The 23,965-nt window shown below is 42.3% G+C and overlaps 1 protein-coding gene across 9 annotated transcripts in view; it reads right to left on the reverse strand.

Moving 5' to 3' along the window:
- LOC122550578 (protocadherin Fat 3-like) overlaps nucleotides 1–23,965 on the reverse strand; it is an 801,871-nt gene that overhangs the window by 548,720 nt on the left and 229,186 nt on the right. For all 9 annotated transcript variants that reach the window (XM_087988029.1, XM_087988032.1, XM_087988030.1 and 6 more), the window contains one exon: nucleotides 18,855–22,169. In XM_087988029.1, the coding sequence (XP_087844155.1) occupies nucleotides 18,855–22,152 (3,298 nt within the window). In that variant the 5' untranslated portion in view covers nucleotides 22,153–22,169. The remainder of the gene's footprint in view (nucleotides 1–18,854; nucleotides 22,170–23,965) is intronic.

Below are 23,965 nucleotides of genomic sequence, written 5' to 3' on the forward strand. Positions count from 1 at the left end.
AGGAAAAAGCTGGAAAATAGGTCTGTAAAATCTATCGGCCACGATCAAATGATGGCGCAGACTTGATGGGTTGAATGGCCTAATGTTTGCTCGTATACTTCTGTTCTAAATTTATAGAAGACACTAAGCTGTGTGGCAGTGTGTGCTGTGAGGAGGATGCTAAGAGGCTGCAGGGTAACTTGAACAGACTGGTTGAGTGGACACCATTTCACAAATGCAACTTAATGAGGATAAATGTGGGATTATCTATTTTGATCACAAAAACAGGAAGGCAGATTATCTAAATGGTGAGAGTTTAGGAAAAGTTAGGTGCAATGAGACCTGGGTGTCACGGAGGAACAGTTGCTGAAAGCTGGCATACAAGTGCAGCAGGTGGTGAGGAAAGCTATTAGCATGCTGGCCTTCATAGAGAGAGGATGTAAGTATCAGGGAAAGGATGACATGCTGCAATTATACAGGGCCTTGGTGAGGCCAAATTTTGAGTCTTGGGTGCAGTTTTGGTCTCCTCATCTGAGGAAGGACATTCTTAGTATTGAAGGAGTCCAGCAAAGGTTCACCAAACAGATTCCTGGAATTCAGGACTGTTGTATAAGGAAAGACTGAATCGGCTGGGCTTGTACCCACTGGAATTTAGAACAATGAGGGTGGAATCTCAGAAACAAAATGGAACTGGATGGGACTGGATAGGCTAGATACAGGAAGAAGTTCACGATCTTGGTGAAGTCCAGAACTACGTGTCACAGTCTAAGAAAAAGGGGGAAACCATTCAGGACTGAGATAAAAAAGAATTTCTTCAGAGAATAGTGAACCTGTGGAATCCTCTCCCACAGTAAATTGTTGGGACCAATTCATTTGATATATTCAAGAAGTTGCTGGACATGGCCCTTATGGCTAAAGGGATCAAGGGGTATGGAGAGAAAGTGGGAGTGGGATACTGGAACTGCATAATCAGCCAAACGTATTGAATGGTGGTGCAGACACTAAAGACCAAATGGCCTACTCCTGCATCTACTGTCTATCTTTCTATGTTTGTAGTACACTGAACCACTGATCATGTTTACAGGTTTCTGTTGCCTTCCTGACACAGATTGCCTCAAGATTGATGGAAATGAATAACCAATTCAGCATTTGCTGAGAGATTTTCCAGCTGCCCTCAAAGCACAACTGAAAGACAATACATAAGAGCTGGAATTTGAGGGAACAATCAAGAAAGTTAGAGTGGATTGGCAGAATTGCCACAATGACCCAACATGGGAAACTCACGAAAAAGATTTAAATAAAGCTCTGACTGGATCTCACTACCCCATACCAACCATTGAAAAAATTTCACCACTAGCTCAAAGACAAAAATCTTCATTATTCTAGATGTGAAGGATGGTTACCAGCAAATGAAACCAAATGAGCCAACTACAGCTGGGTGCTGTTCAAGATATGCATGTGCCATATGGTATTATGGCAGAGGAGCATTAATATAGACAACACAAAACAGTTATCTACCCAGATGGGAGGTACAGTGGAGGAAACAATTACAATCCCTAATAAGTTGGAGAGGAGGATTGCTGAGGCACATCCATGCAAGGCAACTGGTATATCCTGCAATCAAACAGTAATTTGACCCTTGATCATTCAGAAAGCAATTATCAGTGTGAAAACAGCAGTTACCAAGCACACTGAGGATAACATGTCAGCATTGTTGTACTAAAGATCTGCAACTACTCTATAATCTCAGCTATAATTTAATAACTTAAAGCTATTTCTATTCCTAGAGATAGGGAGGGGTGTAGAAGTTTACAGAGTTTACAAACCCAGTTGCATAATGGCTACCATCCCTCCAGCCCCCACCCTCAACCCCCAACACCCCACCCGATGACTCTGCTATGGCAGGGCATGGCCCCAAAAACTAGCTGCCCAGCTGGGAGCACCAGTGCCTGGAGGAGGGCAAGAGGCAGGAGCCAGGGCCTGAGAGTGGCCTCGGAGGAAGTGAGGCGGAGGAAGTGAGGCAGAGGTCCAGAGACAGCAGCTTGTTCCCCATACAACCATCGCCCGGCTCTACAAAGGAACCCGTAGCGGGGAGCACAAAGAGATCCAGGGGGATGGGAGGTTGGAATCTGGGGGCAGGAGGAGGGGAGATGGGGAGGGGTGGTTTGGTGGAAGGATGGAAGGCCTGGGCAGAGGGAAAAGAGGGCGGAGGGAGAGAGACCTGGGGCGGGGTAGACTCAGGATGATGCAAATTATGTGGGAGAGTGGGTAAGGGGGGGGGGTTGAGATTATAAAAGATGGCAGAGATGAGTTTGAGAGAGGTAACCAGGTGAGAGGAGGTAGTAGGCAGAGTGTGGGCAAGGAGAGACCTCACCTCGTTCCCCCCTCCCCCCACACCCAGGGTGGGCTGCTTTCTGGTAAGGAAAAGGAAGACTCTGGTTTCATATCTCTGCTGCCTGGCAGTCAGACCCACACATGGGAAAGGCTTCAGGAGTAAACCTCGAGGGAAAATCCAGAGCTGGGTGCACAACAGCAATTCATTGTTACCTACCACCTCATTCTGGCAGCTCCTGTGACGGTGCTGGTACCAAACTGTAATGGCTTTGCTATTCTTTTGGATTAGCTGGCGTCGTGGAGATGGGGGAACGTGCTTCATGGGCAACAGCTTGTTCCTCATACCACACTGCCTAGGCTCTCATCCTGCATATAAGCACACAGCTGTATGGCAGTGAAACGTGGATTACATATGCCAGACAGGAGGAAAAACTGAATACTTTCCACTTCAGGAGTATCCGCCATATTCTGGGCATATCCTGGCAAGACAGAATGTCCAACACAGCGGTCCTATCTTGTGCTGGCCTTCCCAGCATGTACACTCTGCTAAGGCAACAGAGACTGCGCTGGCTGGGCCACGTCCACCGCTTGGAGGATAGCCACATCCCAAAGGATAGCCTCTAAGGAGAGTTCACATCTGGGAAGACACCCACTGGATATCCCCAACTGCGCTACAAAACGTCTGCATGAAGGATGTGAAGGCATTTTATATCATTACAGAGTCTTAGGAAAGGCTTGCAGCTGACCACATGAGATATAGAAGCACCCTGAACCAACACCTCAAAACAGGGGAAAAGCAGATGAGCATTGCAGTAGACAAGTGGGCATGAAGGAAGGAGTGCAGCAGTCCTAGCAGATCAACTGTATACTGATTTGACTTCTGCGACTGGGACCGTCACTCCAGCATTGGTCGCTTCAGTCACAAGTGGCGTTGCTTCAGGGAAGCAGAAAGCCAAAACTACAAGGATTCAACCAGTGGTCATCCATGACCAAAGGAGCCTCACCATCCATGAAAGGCAAGAAGGAATTGAGTCAAGTATTAGGAAGGCAAGGGAAATGCTTTACTGGCCAATCATTAACAGTCATTCCCAGGACTGCCTACGCAGTGCTTATAATGCACACAAACATAAGGCTGCTGCAGATTCTTTCACACTCTAACTCAGGTCTTGTTTTTGGAGGTAGCGATGTTGGACTAGGGTGGACAAGGTCAAATATCACACGACACTGGGTTATAGTCTGACAGGATTATTTGAAACCTCAAGCTTTTGGAGCTCCCACTCCTTCCTCAGGCAGCGAGTGACAGAGAATACATCAGACACAAAATTTGTAAGTAAAAGATCAAACGGTCATACAGCTTATGAGAATGTATTGAACAAACCTAGATGGCTTTAAAATCTTTAGCGAGTTATGTTTTATTCTGATAAAACTTGAAGTTACCTTAGAGCAGGAATTTACCTGTTAATCAATCAGAATCTGCACCTTCATTCCAAGCGATTAAAGACTTAATAGCCATCTAGGATTGTCCAATACTTTTGCATAGATTGTATGTCCCTTTGATCTTTTACTTATAAATTCCAAGGTATTCTCTCTCACTAGCTGCCCGAGGAAGGAGTGAAGGCTCTAAAAGCTTGTGATCTCAAATAAACCTGTCGGACTATAACCCAGTGTCATGTGATATTTGACCTTGTCCACCCCAGTCCTGTTGGGCTATAACCTGGTGTCATGCGATTATTGTCATTATCTTGTCACCAGTCTAATATTCTGACAACTGGGAAGTAGTCCAACTGACTTCCACTGAGATCACGAAATGCCCGAAAACGTATCTTTGATTTTATAGCATTCCAGGAATTGTGAAAAGTGACTACGGTCCTTAGGCATGAGTGAATAATTCAGCTGTTGTAAAAGGACTAGAAAATTCAACAACAATCAGCTCCAATTTATTTCTAGTCAAATGGAAAGGTTAAAGAGAGTATGAAAATTGAAGATTCCGTTGTCAAGAAAACCAACTAAATCTTGTTCAGATATATGCAAGGCAATCCTCGAACGAAGGAATTCATCCACTTAAGTCACAGAAATTAGCCCACAACAAAGGATATTATGCCAAACCAAACTACTCTTTCAAAAGCAAAAACGCTCTCAAGTCAGAGGAAGTACTAAGTGTTAAAGACAAAATCAAGATGAAACTGTGAAAAGCCAGAAGTCATTTTGGAAAGACTGCCAAATAGTTGCCAGAGTTGAGTATTGAAGAGCCAGAGTACAAACCTTTGATGCTCTGAATATCTCAAACGGCACTTGGGATCTGCATTGAGCAACTGTCTTGATTGTACACATTGGAAATGAATGACCAGATGTGCCATTGCAACCTCAGGCATGTACACACAAATGGGATAAAGTACTTCTTCACTGCAGGTAGTGATCAGGAAGATGTAAATTCACCATCTACACAGACCATAAATGAATAATCAGTCCCAGAGCTCTACAGCACCACAGCAATGGAAGGGAAACACCACAGCAATGGAAGGGAAACAGGTACCATGACAACCACCAGTAACATGAATGAAACTTCCCAGAGAAGGATCATCAAGCAGATGAGTAACCATTGCAAACGCGTACAAGCATAATTTAAAGATTATTCATAGAATGCACGCTCAGTAAGTCAGGAGAATAATGAACTATCAATGCTTGAGAACGTTAATGACCATGCAAGTTTTTGTACAAGTTGCGGGATATTCAGGATAAAACTGCAAGGCTAATGCATAGGCTTGCTGTAGACATGTGACCTCTACCATGAAACACCCATTGCAGGCAGTTCAATGAAGATACTGTGAAAGTAGGGGGTGTTGCCCTGTTAACTTGGAATTGCCAATAAGGAGCCTCTGTGATATCTGCCATTGAAGACTTCAATCAGTTGCACACTTTATTGGACTAAAGCCAGTTCCAAATAATTGGACATGAGATCACTATCCGCAGTAATTGAGGGCTCACCCTTTTAAAATTAGGATTTTCACATCAGTATCACCAGTGACTGATTCCTGAAGCAAAAACAATCTTGACTTCTGTTCTCCACTTTTATGGCATAAATTCAACCCAAGAAATTGATAGTATAGGCAGAGAAAAGAGGTAACAAAGAGTAATCTTTGAGCAATCAGACAATAATAAATCAATTGTTTAAATAGATTGTTTTTAAAAAATCAACCTGTGTAGAGGAAATGTCTTGACACAAAATAGCCTTCAAAAATGTCTACATTCTGCAAATCATTTAACAGCTGTGTTTACAAATTTATTCAATTTGAAGATGGAGTTGGGTTAAGTTACACAGGAGTTTGCCAAAAAATGGTGACATTAAATACCACAAATTTGCCAAATACTATTCGACACTGAGTTGTATGATTTAATTCAGCATGGTGAAAATAAAAGACAGCTGCAATTGACAAAACAAAAGCTACTAGATAGCTTCAATACACTGCACTTCAGAACATTATTATTCAGAGTTTAAGGGTTAACCTTTACTGAACTTGGAAGATGTGAAAATCAAAAATCATAAAGTTCAACAACATTACAACACCTCTTACAAACTATCTTACACTGACAAATAAATTAACATGCATCAAACCACAGGAAATGTCTTGACCCTTGGTACCTTACTACAATTTATCCAATATGTTAGAATCATATAGATGATACAGCACAGACCATTTTGTCCATGCTGACCTAAAAACACCGAGATACCCTTTTGAATCCCATCTTCCTGCACACAGCCCAGAGTCCTAAAGCTTACAATACCTAAGGTGCAGATCCAGATACTCAAAAAAATAATGTTTAGGACTTCTGTCTCCAACTCAAGCAGTGAATTGCAGATACCAATGACCCTCTGCATAAAAACATTTTTCCTCACATTTCCTCTGATCCTTCTGCTACTTACTCTGAATCCATGGTTTTTAACTCTCTATCAAGGAAAACAAGTTCCTCCTGTCTATTCTCTCTACCCTTTGGTTTCATATATCTCAAGCACGTCACCCCTCAGCCTTCTTTGTTCCAAGGGAAATATCCCGAACATCTCCAATACCTCCTTGTGTTAGCTACAATTCCCTAGTCCTGACAACATTATAGTAAATCTTCCAATTATATCCCCCTTGTAGTGTGGTCACCAGAACTATGCACAATTCTCCAGTAATGGCCTCACCAATGTCTTACACAGTTTTATCATTACATCGCTCCTTCAGTCTATTATACCGCTGTCATTGAGGGAGAGCATTCCCTATGCTTTTTTTAAAAAAAAAACACCCTTATCTATCTTGAGGGACCTGTGTATTTGCTTGCCAAGATCTCGCACTTCATCTACCCCTCCCAGTATAATTCCCTTTTACTGTGTGATCTCTCTAAATGCATTACCTCACCGTTATCAGAGTTGATTTCCATCTGCCACTTTCCTGTCCGCGCCACCAATCTATATCGTTTTGGAGCTTATAATTATCTACTACATAGCTAATGTATTTTGGAGAATTTCCCAAGAGTCCTCCCCATCTTCAAGTTCAAATAGTTAACATTTAAGCTAAACAGGAGCCCTGCAGAATACACTTGAAATAGCTTTTCATCCACAAAGGCAGCCATCAACCATTATCTTTTGTTCCCTGTTACTAAGCCAACATTGAATTGGATTACCCATATCGTACAGTTTTGGATTGGATTAGATTCCTTACAGCGTGGAAACAGGCCATTTGACCCAACAAGTCCACACTGACCCCCTGAAGAGGAACACTCCCAGACCCATTTCCCTCTAACTAATGCACCCAACACTTTAGGCAATTTAGCATGGTCAATTCACGTGACCTGCACATCTTTGTGACTGTGGGAGGAAACTGGAGCACCCGGAGGAAACCCACGCAGACACGGGGAGAATGTGCAAATTCCACACAGTCACTTAAGATAGGAATCAAACCAGGCTCTCTGGTACTGAGGCAGCAGTGCTAACCACTGAGCCACCATTCCACCAAATTTTAAAGCCTTTTATGTTTTTGACAAGTCTGCCATGTGTGGCCTTGTCAAATGCCTAACCCAGACCTATGTGGACAACATTCACTGCACCACCTTAATCGATTTATCTTGTCATTTCCTCAAAGAATTCAATCACAATTGTAAGACATGACCTGTCCTTAAAGCCATGCTGACAATCCCTCACTAGTCCATGCCTAAGTGACAGCTTATCAGAGTTGATCTCAGAGTTGATTCTAATAATTTTCCCAAAGACAGACTAACTAGCCGATAATTGTTTTGCATTTTCTTTTTATCTTTTTTAAAAAACGGAGCCACATTTGCATTCCTCCAGTACATTTTCTCTGCTTCTAACAACTATCAAAATGATGTAAAACACTTGTCCAGTGCACTAAAACACCAACTTGATCTGCATATTTTACAATTCGATAATATAGTAATATGCATTACAAAATGTAACATTGAATGGAAAAAAAATTTTTCAACTTAAAATCTAAGATTTTCCATTTTCTTTGGTCTTTCATTTATACGTATATTGCTTCTCATTGCCAAAAACCTTACAGCTAAAGTGGTTTCTTGAAATGTGATCAACCTTAGCTCAGTGGTAACATGCTCAGCTAGATTCATGTTCATGAATTTAAGACCCACTCCATATACTTCAACAGATATCCTTAGTTAGTACTCAGTGCAGTTCTAAAGTAATGTTGCACTGTCAGAAGTACTAGCCCTTGGATGAGGTTTTGTAGACTTAAAAAGATCACATGACACTAAAAAAAAGGAGACTTTTTTGGGTGTTTTAGCCAAATTTAAGAATCATCAACCTGAACACTTAAAACACGTAAATCTTGTCATATACTTTTAACACTGCTGTGCACAGATCAGTCGACTCTTCTATACTAACTGTGAGTAGACTTCAAACATATTTCAGCCAAAAAGCACTTCAGCACTTCTGATATTAGGAAGGTCCAAGTGAAAACCTGTTCACATTACACAAGATTGAAATTTAAAATCAAGCTCAAGGTTCACATTTTGCATTTGCAGAAATTCAGAGATCCTTAGACAGCTACTTCCAAACCTATTTGGAGAAAGTAAGGATCACAGGTGCTGGAAGCCAGAGTCAATAGATATGCAGCCAGCTGTGTAGACAAGTGGTGAGTAAGGAGACATGGCTGTAGCAGGATTGTTTCAGAAGATGGTTAAAGAGCTTCAGGGCGGAGAAGATAACCAGGGGGTTGCAATGGGAGAGAAACCCACTGAGCTTTCTTTGGATGGAGGAGGAAAACTTCAAGATGGGCATCCTTGGAAGAGGTATCGCAGTATAGTTTTCAGTGACTTAAGAGGTGGTAAGGACTGCAGATGCTGGAAGTCACAGTCAACAGATGTGGAGCTGGAGAAGCACAGCAGGTCAGACAGCATCATAGGAGCAGGAAAGTTTATGTTTCTAGCCAGGACCCTTCATCAGGACTGGGGGGCGGGGGGGGGGGGGGGGAGGGGGGAGCCCAGAAATAAACACGGGGATAGGATGGTGAGTAGGTGCAATACATCTCAATTACTCTTTTTCTGTACTCATACATTGTTCATTCAAGAAGGCTAGCAATAGTGTTTATCTTATTTTAGCAAATACATAATAACCAACTTATGCTTTCATTCTTTGGTTAGTAAGGATGACCAAATTCAACTGTAATTGAAACAGATTCTATCATGAAAATCCCTCCATTGTATGCAACTACATGAAAACTTTAGTCAACAATTGTAGTAAGACAATGCAACAGCACAGGATGTGGGCAATTCATCCTTTCTGGAGCTGGTTCTTTGCAAGAGCTGTCGAATTTGACTCTCTCCCTGCTCAGCAATTTTCTTCTGGAAGTATTTCTGCAGCTCCCCCTTGAAAATTGATATTGAATGGACCCGGTGTCCTTTTAAACAGTGCACTCCAGATCACAACAACTCGTTATGTAATATAAATTTTTCTTCATGTCATTTAGATTAGATTAGATTCCCTACAAATGGAAACAGGCTCTTCAGCCCAACAAGTCTACACTGACCCTCCAAAGAGCAATCCACCCAGACCCATTTCCCTACACTATATTTACACCTGACTAATGCACCTAATACTATGGTCATTTAGCATGGCCAATTCACCTAACCTGCACATCTTTGGATTGTGGAAGGAAACTGGAGCACCCAGGAGAAACCCACGCAGACACAAAATGTGCAAACTCCACACAGACCTTCACTTGAAGTAGGAATCCAACCCGGGGGGGTCCCTGGTGCTGTGATGCAGCAGTGCTAATCACTGAGCCACCGAGCTACCCACTGTGGTTCTTTTGTCAACTACTCCAAGTCTGCATCCTTTGGTTACTGATCTTCTGCCTCTAAAAACATTAGCCTTTTATACTCACGTGACCTTTGAGTTTGACTACGCCAAATTTCCTTTAAATTTCTGTTTAGGTGAATATTTAAAGGTTTTCTAATCTCTCCACGTCACTGAGGCCCTTCACCCTTACTATCATTCTCACAAATCTACTCTGCATTCTCATCAAGGTCTTACTGTCCTTCCTAAAGTAAAACAGAATCAACCTCAACACTCCAGCTGGGGCCTAAGTAAATTAAAGAGCCAAATTAATTAAACAATCAAACTAAATACATACATTTAATCTACTAATCCTATTTTATTCCACTTCCAATTTTTATGCTTCATTGATATGAAGGGTTGATGTAAATTAACTGAATGAAATATCTTTAGACTAGCCTCAAGATTGCACAACTTACTGATTTCAAATAAAGATTATATAAAATCACTACATAGTAATGTTTCTCAACCAATGGCACATAACCACTGATATGCAGTGAGCTCAATAAAATCTTAAGATCAATTGATCACTAAGCCTTAATTTCATTTTTAAAATATAAATCAGGAACTGCTGTATATTACTGAGAAAGATTAATTTGACAAGCTTTATATTGGCTTGGTATTAATTTAAATTATAGTTTCAATGAAAAACTTTCCAATTGTTTGCGCAGTAAAATTCAAGTCTTTTTCAATCGCAAACTTAAAGAACCAATATTCGTAAGTAACTAAGGATTTGCAAATGAGTAGAAGTGTTCAATTTAGTTATACAAAGCACTAATGGCCAGCTCTTAGACAATTCTCTCAAAATCTGGGTTAAGTTAAGCCAATATTGAAATAGTGACAGATATACTTAAGATTCCATTCCATCTTTGAAGAACTTATTGTGTTTCAGCCACATTCAACATTCAAAATCTCTAAAATTGACTGTGGTAATTTGTCTCATTGCTACTGTGTAAAACCTTGGGGTAATTGCCTCCAAAACAATGACAATAAATTAACATTGGCTATGAAACAATTCAAAATGCCCTGAGGATATAAAAGGCACTGTTACCTGCTTTCTTCCAATGCATTATGTAAGCATGCTATTTAAATGTTGTTCAGGGTGGGGGGAGGGGACTGACCCAAATCATCCACTTTCTGGGTTGTCAGAAATAAGGTACAAGTTGGGAGACATGCATCAGGACTTGCAGATATCCATACATAGAACATAGAAGAATACAGCGCAGTACAGGCCCTTCGGCCCTCGATGTTGCGCCGATCCAAGCCCACCTAACCTACACTAGCCCACTATCCTCCATATGCCTATCCAATGCCCGCTTAAATGCCCATAAAAAGGGAGAGTCCACCACTGCTACTGGCAGGGAATTCCATGAACTCACGACTCGCTGAGTAAAGAACCTACCCCTAACATCTGTCCTATACCTACCCCCCCTTAATTTAAAGCTATGCCCCCTTGTAATAGCTGACTCCATACGTGGAAAAAGATTCTCACTGTCGACCCTATCTAAACCCCTAATCATCTTGTACACCTCTATCAAGTCACCCCTAAATCTTCTTTTCTCCAATGAAAACAACCCCAAGTGCCTCAGCCTTTCCTCATACGATATTTTTACCATACCAGGCAACATCCTGGTAAACCTCCTCTGCACCCGTTCCACTTGCCTCCACATCCTTCCTATAGTATGGCGACCAAAACTGCACACAATACTCCAGATGCGGCCGCACCAGAGTCTTATACAACTGCAACATGACCTCAGTACTCCGGAACTTAATTCCTCTACCAATAAAAGCCAGTATGCCATATGCCTTCTGCACTGCACTATTTATCTGGGTGGCAACTTTCAAAGATCTGTGTACATGGACACCAAGATCCCTCTGCTCATCCACACTTCCAAGTATCCGACCATTAGCCCAGTACCCCATCTTTTTATTACTCTTACCAAAGTGAATCACCTCACACTTAGCTACATTGAACTCCATTTGCCACCTTTCTGCCCAGTTCTGCAGCTTATCTATATCCCGCTGTAACCTGACACATCCTTCCTCACTGTCTACAACTCCTCCGACTTTCGTATCATCCGCAAACTTGCTCACCCAACCTTCTAACCCCTCCTCCAGGTCATTTATAAAAATGACAAACAGCAATGGTCCCAAAACAGATCCTTGCGGAACACCGCTAGTGACGGCACTCCAAGATGAACCTTTGCCATCAACTACTACCCTCTGTCTTCTTCCAGCCAGCCAACTCCTAATCCAAACCTCCAACTCACCCTCAATGCCATACCTCCATATTTTTTGCAGTAGTCTACCATGGGGAACCTTATCAAACGCCTTACTAAAATCCATATACACCACACCTACCGCTTTCCCCTCGTCCACCTCCTTAGTCACCTTCTCAAAGAATTCAATAAGGTTTGTGAGGCACGACCTGCCCTTCACAAAACCATGCTGACTATCCTTGATCACATTATTCCTATCCAGATGTTCATAAATATACATTAGATATATATGGGAACTGACCAGGAAGTTTAAACTTTGCGATTTAATTCCCTGCATGGCTTCAACTCAATGGATAATTGGGTCAAATTCAGAGATTTAACTCTGTTTACCCATGAAGTATTAAGATAGTTTAATACCAGCTGTGTGACTCAGCTGAGCATGACAAAAATAATAGGGGGTGAGCTTGCTTAGTAGACTGGATGGTTTGTTTGTGTCACAGAGTGACACCATCTGCAGAGGTTCAATTCCCATCTTCTTGATCTCACCCTTTGCTTGAAGGGTGGTGACCCTCAGTTTAAATTCACCACCAACTGTCTTTGTCTGATGAGAACACAACCTATGATCGTCTGGGACTAGAACGACTTTACCTTACAAAAAAAAACACCTAATGCCTATCCATCCCTGTCCACCACTCACCTCTTACACTGGAGATGACAAACCCTGAACAAGTGACTAACATACTCTTGTTGACCCAACTCATTCACCCACCAACTGTCAATCCCAATCACTCAACTAGTTTTCTATCTAATGACCCAACCCCTCAAACTGACCAGACAGCCCACTGACCACCAAAAAATATTAACTACCCAAACTAATCATTATCACCTTCCTGTTCAATGCAGCCACACACCTCTCTCATCCACCTGTTCCATATCACATACCTCACCAACCTGGTTATTTGATTACTCACCTACTCAAAGGAGGTAAACCTTTCAAAATTTACACTGTTAAAAAGAGATGTTCTCCTTCCCCCTAACTCCACTTAATTTCCTGGACTCATAATAGAGATGCTACATTATGTTTTCCTGCTTTAATCAAAAAGCAGAAAATCTGAAAAAAAAAACTGGCTGTATCAGATTGGGAAGCACTTGGCAGCTTGAAGGATCGGAGTTATAATTTTAACATAATTCAAAAGGTCCACAAATATATTTAGTCAGTATGAATGTCACTGTATTTCGCACTACACTGAAATGAAGACAGATTTTACCATTTAATTTCTTCCACCTAATAATTTTCGATATTGTCTCTTGAATCTCAATATATGGAGCAATTCCAATGTCCCTCCATATCCTGTCAAACTTTCGGGGAAAAGATAACCTCAAAACATATGACTTTAATCAGCATTTATATATAGCTTACACTGACAAATATAGTAATATACACCATTGCTTAAGTAAATTTTTGAACACTACTGAGCTCTGCAAGCAACTTCGAACAGGTTGGAGTATTTCTGAAAAATACATTTTCAAAACATTTTACCTTTTACACCCATTAAGACCATCCACAAGAAATATCAAAGTGAGGGAAGACAACATTTATACTACCTGAGAGGAGAGTACCGATTGCTTGGCAAGAGGACTCTGCATGACATCACATACCAAGCTGCACTCTCCTCTCAAACAACATAAAATGGTGGTTTTCTCCAAAGTTGGTATTGTTGTGGATTGCCCCAATGGGTGTAAGCCGAAAAACTTCAGGTTTTTTTTTCAACAATACTCAGGCTCTGCAACACCAAAGGACTATTAAAGACTATTAAGGTGACAAAAGTGTCGATGAGGGTAGAGCAATGGATGTTGCCTACATGAATTTTAGTAAGGCTTTCAATAGGATACCTCATGGCAGACTTATCAAGAAGATTAAGATGCATGGGATCCACAATGGTATGGCTGTGTGGGGGTTCAGAATTGGCTTGCCCATTGAAGACAGAGGGTAGTAGCAGAAGGGTGTTTTTCAGGCTGGAGGTTTATGAGTAGTGGTGTTCCCACAGGGATCCGTAATGGGACCTCTGCTGTTTGTGATATACATAAATGACTTGGATGAAAATGTTGATGGGTAAGTTAGTAAGTTTGCAGATGATATAAAGATCAATGGGGTTGTGTATAGTGTAGAAGGTTGTTAAAGGATACAATGGGATACAGATCAGTAGCAGATATGGTCAGAGAAGTGGCAATTTAATCCAAGTAAGTGAGATGCTGCAATTTGGGAGATCAAATGTTAAGGAAAAGTATACAGTTAATGGCAGGACCCTGAACAGCATTGATGTGCACAAGAACCTTAGGGTTCAAGTCCATAGCTCTCTGAAAGTGACCACACAAGTAGATTAGATTAGATTACTTACAGTGTGGAAACAGGCCCTTCGGCCCAACAAGTCCACACCGACCCGCCGAAGCACAACCCACCCATACCCCTACATTTACCCCTTTAACCTAACACTACGAGCAATTTAGCATGGCCAATTCACCTGACCCGCACATCTTTGGACTGTGGGAGGAAACCAGAGCACCCGGAGGAAACCCACGCAGACACGGGGAGAACGTGCAAACTCCACACAGTCAGTCGCCTGAGTCGGGAATTGAACCCGGGTCTCTGGCGCTGTGAGGCAGCAGTGTTAACCACTGTGCCACCGTGCCACCCACTAATAGATAGGGTGGTGAAGGCATGCTTGCCTTTATTCATTGGGAAATTGAGTACAAGAGAGTCAGGATGTCATATTGTAGTTTTACAAAACTTTGGTTAGGTCACACCTGGAGTACTGCGTTCAAATCTGGTCACCACATTACAAAAAAAGAAATGTAGGCTTCAGAGAGGGTGCAGAAGAGGTTCACCAGAATGCTGCCTGGATTAAAGGGTTTGAGCTATAAAGAAAGGTTTTAAAATATTCAAGTTGTTTTCTCTGGAGCGGCAGAGACTGAATGGAGACTTGACAGAAGTCTATAAAATTGAGATGAAAAGATTGGGTTTTCAGTTGAATCTTCCTCTCGCTCGTTGCCCTCCCCAACACCACCCAGAGTTGAAATGTCTAAAACTAGGGGGCATGTATTTAAGGGGAGAGGGTGGGAAAGTCGAAAGGAGATTGAGGAGGAGTCTGGAACAAGCTGCCAGGGTAGTGATGGAGAGAGGTATGATAGGGCATTTACAGATTTTTAGAAAAGCTTAGGAATATGCAAGGAATGGTGGGATATGGACCAAGAGCAGGCAGAAGGGATTCGTTTAGTTTGACATCAATTTTGGCTCAACATCATGGGCCAAAGGACAAATTAGTAATATTTAAGACAACTTGTCACTAATTACAACATAGGATCTGGCTTAGAATAAACGATAATAGAATTTTTAAAACTCCAATTTTTAAAAAAATATTAGGTTAAGGAAGAAAGCACAGCACGAATCCTGGAACTTTTGATGAACTCAGCAAAACAATTGCCATTTTGGCATTCCTTCAGACTAATCAACTAGAATATTATTTATTAAACAACTGCACTAAGCCTTGGGACACAAGACAACCAGTAAAATAACAGTTTATTTACCGTTGTGCAAAGTACAGGTCACGATAATTTAACATGTTGCTTTTCATCTCAGGCCAACAGAGTGATTGTTCAGCATTTAGATATTAAAAGGAAGAAATCCAAACAGACTATTTTCAACACAAGCTGAATTCCAAGTCGCACTATTACACAATTTAACTGTAGAAAATATTTAAATTCATATTTTAAGGGTATTTTCACAGTATGAGCTCAAAAACACGTGTTAACAATGACAATAATGTCAAAGGCATACCGCATGACAGAACCAAGGAAGCAGCAACTCCTTGTTTCTAAAATAAAATTAAAGAAATAACTAATTGGCTGGTCACGTCAAAACTGATTTACATGGTATTTTTGGAGTTTCAGAATTTGTTAGAAAATATGGCAAGTTTTGCACAACATACTTAGCATCTTTTCACAATTATATATGCTGGCCTAGAGCTAATAAGAATTAATATAAGCGCTACTGAAACGATGACTAAAACAATGAATGTAGCACCCAGCTTGCAACTTATACCTCAATTATGCATAATAGGGCTTTTCTTAAGCTGAAAATGTGTTGCTGGAAAAGCGCAGCAGGTCAGGCAGCATCCAAGGTACAGGAGATTCGATGTTTCGGGCATAAGCCCTTCTTCGGGAATGAGGGAAGTGTGTCCAGCAGGTTAGGATAAAAGGTAGGGAGGAGGGACTTGGGGGAGGGGCATTGGAAATGCGATAGGTGGAAGGAGGTCAAGGTGAGGGTGATAAGCCGGAGTGGGGTGGGGGCAGAGAGGTCAGGAAGAAGATTGCAGGTTAGGAAGGCGGTGCTGAGTTCGAGGGATTTGACTGAGACAAGGTGGAGGGAGGGGAAATGAGGAAACTGGAGAAATCCGAGTTCATCCCTTGTGGTTGGAGGGTTCCTAGGCGGAAGATGAGGTGCTCTTCCTCCAACTGTCGTGTTGCTATGGTCTGGCGATGGAGGAGTCCTTGGTGAGTGGGAGGGGGAGTTGAAGTGTTGAGCCACGGGGTGGTTGGGTTGGTTGGTCCGGGTGTCCCAGAGGTGTTCTCTGAAACGTTCCGCAAGTAGTCGACCTGTCTCCCCAATATAGAGGAGGCCACATCGGGTGCAGCGGATGCAATAAATGATGTGTGTGGAGGTGCAGGTGAATTTGTGGCGGATATGGAAGTATCCCTTGGGGCCTTGGAGGGAAGTAAGGGGGGAGGTGTGGCCGCAAGTTTTGCATTTCTTGCGGTTGGAGTCTGAGACGGTTCAGTCGGGGTGGAAGGTGTTGGTAAAGTGGATGAACTGTTCAACCTCCTCGTGGGAGCACGAGGCAGCGCCGATACAGTCATCGATGTAGCGGAGGAAAAGGTGGGGGGTGGTGCCAGTATAGCTGCAGAAGATGGACTGTTCCACAGATCCTATGAAGAGGCAGGCATAGCTGGGGCCCATGTGGGTGCCCATGGCTACTCCTTTGGTTTGGAGGAAGTGGGAGGATTGGAAAGAGAAGTTGTTCAGGGTGAGGACCAGTTCAGTCAGTCGAAGGAGGGTGTCAGTGTAAGAGTACTGGTTGGTATTGAGTCCTTCGTGATGGGGGATGGAGGTGTACAGGGACTGGATGTCCATGGTGAAGATAAGACGTTGGGAACCGGGGAAGCGAAAATAATGGAGGAGGTGGAGGGCGTGGGCGGTGTCCCGAACATAGGTGGGGAGTTCTTGGACTAAGGGGGACAGGACTGTGTCGAGGTATGCAGAGATGAGTTCAGTGGGGCAGGAGCAGACTGAGACAATGGGCCGGCCGGGGCAGTCAGGTTTGTGGATTTTGGGCAGGAGGTAGAAACGGGCGGTGCGGGGTTGTGGGACTATGAGGTTGGAGGCGGTGGATGGGAGATCCCCTGAGGTGATGAGGTTATGGATGGTCTGGGAGATGGTTTGGTGGTGGGAGGTGAGGTCATGGTCAAGGGGGCAGTAGGAGGAGGTGTCCGCGAGCTGGCGTTTAGCCTCAGCGGTGTAAAGGTCGGAGCGCCGAACTACTACCGTGCCTCCGTTGTCTGCCGGTATCAACGTTCCGAAATGTGACTCCCTAGTCAGGTCCACACCCCCCATCAACCCAACCTCCACTTCCGGCACCTTCCCCTGCAACCGCAAGAAATGCAAAACTTGCACCCACACCTCCCCTCTTACTTCCCTCCAAGGCCCCAAGGGATACTTCCATATCCGCCACAAATTCACCTGCACCTCCACACACATCATTTATTGCAGCCGCTGCACCCGATGTGGCCTCCTCTATATTGGGGAGACAGGCCGTCTACTTGCGGAACGTTTCAGAGAACACCTCTGGGACACCCGGACCAACCAACCCAACCACCCCGTGGCTCAACACTCCAACTCCCCCTCCCACTCCACCAAGGACATGCAGGTCCTTGGACTCCTCCATCGCCAGACCATAGCAACACGACGGTTGGAGGAAGAGCACCTCATCTTCCGCCTAGGAACCCTCCAACCACAAGGGATGAACTCGGATTTCTCCAGTTTCCTCATTTCCCCTCCCCCCACCTTGTTTCAGTCAAATCCCTCGAACTCAGCACCGCCTTCCTAACCTGCAATCTTCTTCCTGACCTCTCCGTCCCCACCCCACTCCGGCCTATCACCCTCACCTTGACCTCCTTCCACCTATCGCATTTCCAATGCCCCTCCCCCAAGTCCCTCCTCCCTACCTTTTATCCTAACCTGCTGGACACACTTCCCTCATTCCCGAAGAAGGGCTTATGCCCGAAACGTCGAATCTCCTGTACCTTTGATGCTGCCTGACCTGCTGCGCTTTTCCAGCAACACATTTTCAGCTCTGATCTCCAGCATCTGCAGTCCTCACTTTCTCTTTTCTTAACCTACTATGCAATATCAAAAGCCTTCATGCATTTTGGGGACACCTATGCAGGCCTTATGCCTTACTTCTTTTTTTGTATATTGAATATTCATTTTAAATGCAATGTTCAAACATTGTTCAATGCAATCTGTCCCAATTAGAATTAAGGAAATATTAATTATGAGCTAATGGTGAACAATTACAAAATATAGTAAATTACACTAACAGCTTAAAGTTGAACAAATATCCATTAACATGAAGTAATTTTAAACAATCAAGACTAAGAACACAGTTTAAGTAAACATAGACAAATTTTCAACATATTATCTGCAAGATTACACATTTTTCTCCCAGAAATGATTTGAAATTTTGACTCGTTTAAACAATTTCTCCATTAGAAAAAGGCATGAAAACTACCTATTGCTGTAGACGATTTAGTAATTAACAGCAGTCAGATACTTAAATGAATTAGCAATACTTCTTAAAATGTTGTGTTTACGTGTTATGCAATGTAAATAAATTACTTTCATGCTGTGTGCACAGTCCTACCTGTATTCTCGTTTACAGTGAAACGACCAAGACCACTGCCATCTCGGATAGAATACCGAATCTGTCCATCCCTTCCATCATCGCCATCTTTTGCTGTCACGTGTAGAACCCTTGTCCCAACTGGTGCACTTTCCTTCACAGATGCCATTTTGGCAAACTCTGAAAACTGTGGTGCATAAAGATTTTCATTCACATCAATCACTTCAATTTCTATAAAGGACGCGGAGGACAACGATATGGGCCGACCTTTATCTTTAACACGAATTGTCAGATTGTAGAACTGCTGTTTTTCAAAGTCCAGTTCTTTTGACAGACGCACTGCTCCACTGATGCGGTCGATTTCAAACTTCCCATTATAATCATTTCCCAAAGAATAACGCACCTGGCCACCGAAACCAAGGTCAGGATCATGAGCTTCAAGCCATGTTACCACAGCACTTACAGGCATATCTTCAAGGACCTTAACAAAATAACTTGAAGGAACAAAATGGGGAGCATTATCATTAACATCCACTAAAATGATCTCCAAATCTACCACAGAATATAGTTGATGACCAGTGTCAGCTTGGTCACGGGCTTCTATTTTCAGAGTACAGTTAGCAAGTAATTCACGATCGAGCAACCCAGTCACATAAACAATGCCAGTTGAGGCATTAATAGCAAATTGAAGGGTATTTGTTAATAGTGTGTAAATTATTTCACTGTTGTGAGCCAAATCTTCATCTGTAGCCTGAATCTGAACTATTTCTGTACCAACCACTGTATCCTCTGGAATACCAACGGAGTAACTATCCAGCAAAAAACGAGGTTTGTTATCATTAGCATCCTGAATATGGATTGTCATCAGTCTCCAGGCAGAGTTTGGAGGAGACCCCAAGTCATAAATAGTGATGTTAAGAATGTATTTATCAGTTAATTCGCGATCCATTGGCATCAGAACTGTTAACCATCCTGTTTCCATTTCAATATTAAAACAACTATCAACATTGCCACCAGAGATGGTGTATATAATTTTGCCATTGAAACTACTATCTGCATCAGAAGCTGGGATCTTAACAATCATGCTGCCAATAGGAAGATCTTCCTGAATAGCTACTTCAGAAGGAAAGGATTTATCAAACTGTGGAGACTGCCTGTTAATTGAATAAAGATCAAGGAATAAGTCCTCCATTTTTGACTTGTTTACTTTAACCCTTTTGAGCAATTTTTCAGCTAGTCTCTTTGCAACTCCAGTTTCTGTGCATGCATAGTCCTTTGTAGTTGGTTTACCATACACCAATGAAATATTAAGAGACATAGGATCAGCAATATTCTCCCCATCCGTAGCTGTTATCTTAAGTGTAAAGAGTCCACCTTTTGGATTTGCACCGTCCAATGTTTTTGACAAGAAAAGCACACCAGAGTCAGAATTTAGATCAAAGAATCCAAACTCATTTCCAGAAACAATCCTATACTTTACCAATTCTAGTTCATCAACATCAATAGCTGACACTGTGGTTATTTGTTCCCCAACAGGGAACTCACGGGAAATCACTCCTCGGCAGTCCACTTTTTCAAAGAGGGGCTTATTGTCATTCACATTTTCCACGTTTATAGTTATGTTTACTTCATTCTCACGTCGATAAGGTGAACCCCAATCTGAGGCCCGAACAAAAAACCTGTAACTGTGAGGCAAAGACTCATAATCCAGTGGTTCACTTGTGCTGATGACACCTGTAAATTGGTTTATTACAAAAGGTAATGAGTTCAGGCTGCCAATGCTGTATGTTACATATCCATTTTCTCCTTGGTCATCATCAGTCGCAGTAACAACTAAAACACTGCTACCAACAGGCATGCTCTCATTGATAGATGTCACGTATGACAATTGATGAAACTCTGGTGTATGATCATTTGCATCTTCTACTTTTATCACAACTCGAACTTTCATTTCGCTGACATTGCTCATCACCTCCAATATGAAATACTCTTTCTCAAGGACACGTATATGCTCTGCCGTGGTGACCAGACCAGTTTGGGAATTAATGGAGAAATAGCGAGCATCTTCAGTTGCACCAAGACTATACTCCACATTCTGTGGTTCAGGCTTTAGCTTAACAGCAACAACTACTGCTCCAGGGGGAGCAAATTCATTTAGTTTCACTTCATAGACATCCTCTGCAAAAGATACTTTGTTTTCAATTTCCTCCAGATTTTTAATATGTACAATTTTCACTGCAGAGAATTTTTGAGGGGTTCCATGATCTTTTGCTTGAAGAGTAATATTATAGCCATAAGGAAAGTCTTCCCAGTTCACTGGTTTTGCTGACTTTATCCTATATTCCCTACCCCCTAAACCAGTTCTAACAAGATGGAACTGTCCTAGAGGATCACCTGCCACAATAGAAACCGATTCAATTTCACCATTAATTCCATCATCCAGGTCATCTGCAGTGATAATTGCATAGATAGGATCAATGTCTATCAAGGAGGGAATATGAGACACTACAGTTAGTGTTGGAGCATGTTCGTTGATTCTGTCAATATGAATGACTAGCTTTGCTGTACTGCTTACTCCATTGTTTCCATAAAGTTTCATTCCACGATCCACTGCTAAAACCTCCAAGTCATATTGGCTTTTCTCATCACAGTTCAGTTTGCCACTGAGAGAAACTATACCACTAGTTGGATGTACAGCGAAGATGTCAACTCTATCTTTAAAATAGTAATAAAATTCTCCATTTGATCCTATATCTGCATCAGTTGCTGTCACCTGTGCAATACTTGTTCTCAATGGTGTGTTTTCCGGAATTGTTACAGAATATGTTGTTGGAGAAAATAAAGGCCGCAAATCATTCATATCCAAAACTTGAATGTTTACTTTTGTCCATGCCTCCAGAGCTTCCCCTCTAATTGCAGCTTTCACAATAAGTAAATAGTGGTTCTGAACCTCCCTATTCAGTATGGCAGAATTGCCTCCCTTAGTCCTTATCCTTAAGAAACAGAAATCCCCCAGTAAAACCTCTTCTGCTTTGAAGAAGCTGTCTTCATCTCCAGAAATAATTCTGTATTTAATGTCCCATGATCGATCAGTCAAGCTTATCCCCATTTTAACTTTACTGTTGGCATAAGTCCTTGCAGCAGAGTTCTCGTAAATAGTGGCATTATAGAGAGAATGTGTAAACTGGAAGGTTGCAGGCAAAGCTCGTTCTTGAAACTGGTGGCCCTGGCAATTAAAGCTGTAGAGCTGGAACAGCAGGAGAGCAAGGCAGAGGAAGGAAAGTGGCGTGCCAGCCCCACAATCCATATTTAGATCCATTCCATCATTCTTCCATTCTAATGTTGATATAATAAAAAGTTATGAATTAGGGTAATGTACAGAATTACATTGTCTAGAAACACATTCCTACTAATACTTTAAATAGTAGAATATTCTAGCCAAGAGTAGCAATTTACTTTATCAATAACATTCAAAAAGGTTAAAAGGAATTTAACTACGAGATGAACTATAGTGCAATCACAAAACACAGTAACTTCATTTCTGTGGCATAAACAGCAAAACTGCTACTGTCTGTGTTTGTTCATCCATTGAAACTGACAGCAATCTCTGGAATCGGCACATGCACAACTAAACTCATAGGACTTGTCTCAAGAGGGTGTATAAGTCTAGCAACTACAGGTTGATCGGTTTAACATTAATGGCAACCTTTGAAACAATAATCAGAAAAATATCAATAAGTAGTTAAAAAAACTTATAAAACAAAGAACTGAAGATTCTGGAGATCGGAAGCAAAACAAAACTGACAAAACTCATCAGGCCTGGCAGCATCTATAGGGTAAAAACAAGGACTGCAGGTGCTGGAAACCAGAGTCTAGATTAGAGTGGTGCTGGAAAAGCACAGCAGGTCAGGCAGCATCCGAGGAGCAGGAAAATCGACGTTTCGGGCAAAAGCCCTTCATCAGGAATAGAGGCAGGAATCCTGCAGGGTGGAGAGATAAATGGGAGGGGGGTGGGGGTGGGGAGAAAGTAGCATAGAGTACAATAGGTGAATGGGGGTGGGGATGGAGGTGATAGGTCAGAGAGGAGGGTGGAGTAGATAGGTGGAAAGGAAGATAGGCAGGTAGGAACAGGTGGTGGATGTGAACAAAGCAGTTAACATTTCAAGTTTTGTAAGTGTTCACCAGAACTGACCACAGCCAAGAAAGATTGATGTCCAAGTGTTTGGACGAGGCTGGACGGTGAAGGTGAGGGGAGACAAGTGGTGAGAAATATGAAAGGAGTAGGTAAACAAAGGGATTTTTGATTATAGGCAACAGGAAAAGCTGCATTAAGAAAAACCATGATATTGACAGTTCAGAGTTGGAAAGAGTGGGTAAGCTGTACTGAAAGCAACCCATTTAATGTGATAACAGGACTGAGAATATGTGACAATGGATTGGCTGTGCTAAAGGCACTCTATCTCATGACAGAAAACAAAAAATGCTAAGACACCACAGCACGTCAGACAACATCCATACAGAAAGAGCAAGCTAACGTTGAGGCTAGATGACTCTTCATCAGAACTGAAGTCTCTCTCTATGGATGCTGTCTGACCCACTGTAATCTCCAGCATTTGTTGTTTTCAGGACAGATTTTAGCATTGGTAAGAATTTGCTCCTATGTCACGACAGGGCTGCGTGTGGGACTGGATAGAATTAGACTTTCAAGTTATTGAATGTAATGTGCATCTTAGAGGCTGCAAGCTCTCCAAGGGGAAAATTAAATATTATTTGTCAAGCTTGCATTGAGGCTCAATGAAACTTTGCAGCAAGCCTGCAACAGAAATGTTGGCCTGGGAACACTGTTGAAATAGCAGGCAACTGCAGGCTCAGGGTAATTTTTACATACAGAATGAAGACTTCTGCATAACAGTCACTTAGTTTGCACTTCATTTGACCCATATCCCCCTAACCCTTCCTATATCTTTTAAATATTGTTATAGTAACAGCTTCCACCACTTCCTCGAGCAGCTCATTCCATAGACATATCACTCTCTGCGTGAAAAGTTGCCCCTTAGGTCCCTTTTAAATCTTTCCCACCTCACCTTAAACCTATGCTCTCTAGCTTTGGACTGTCATCCTGGGGAAAAGAT

The sequence above is a fragment of the Chiloscyllium plagiosum genome, unplaced genomic scaffold (assembly GCF_037043375.1).
Source record: "Chiloscyllium plagiosum isolate Xiang-an unplaced genomic scaffold, Cpla_swu_hap1 HiC_scaffold_6, whole genome shotgun sequence".
NCBI classification, from domain to species: Eukaryota; Metazoa; Chordata; class Chondrichthyes; order Orectolobiformes; family Hemiscylliidae; genus Chiloscyllium; species Chiloscyllium plagiosum.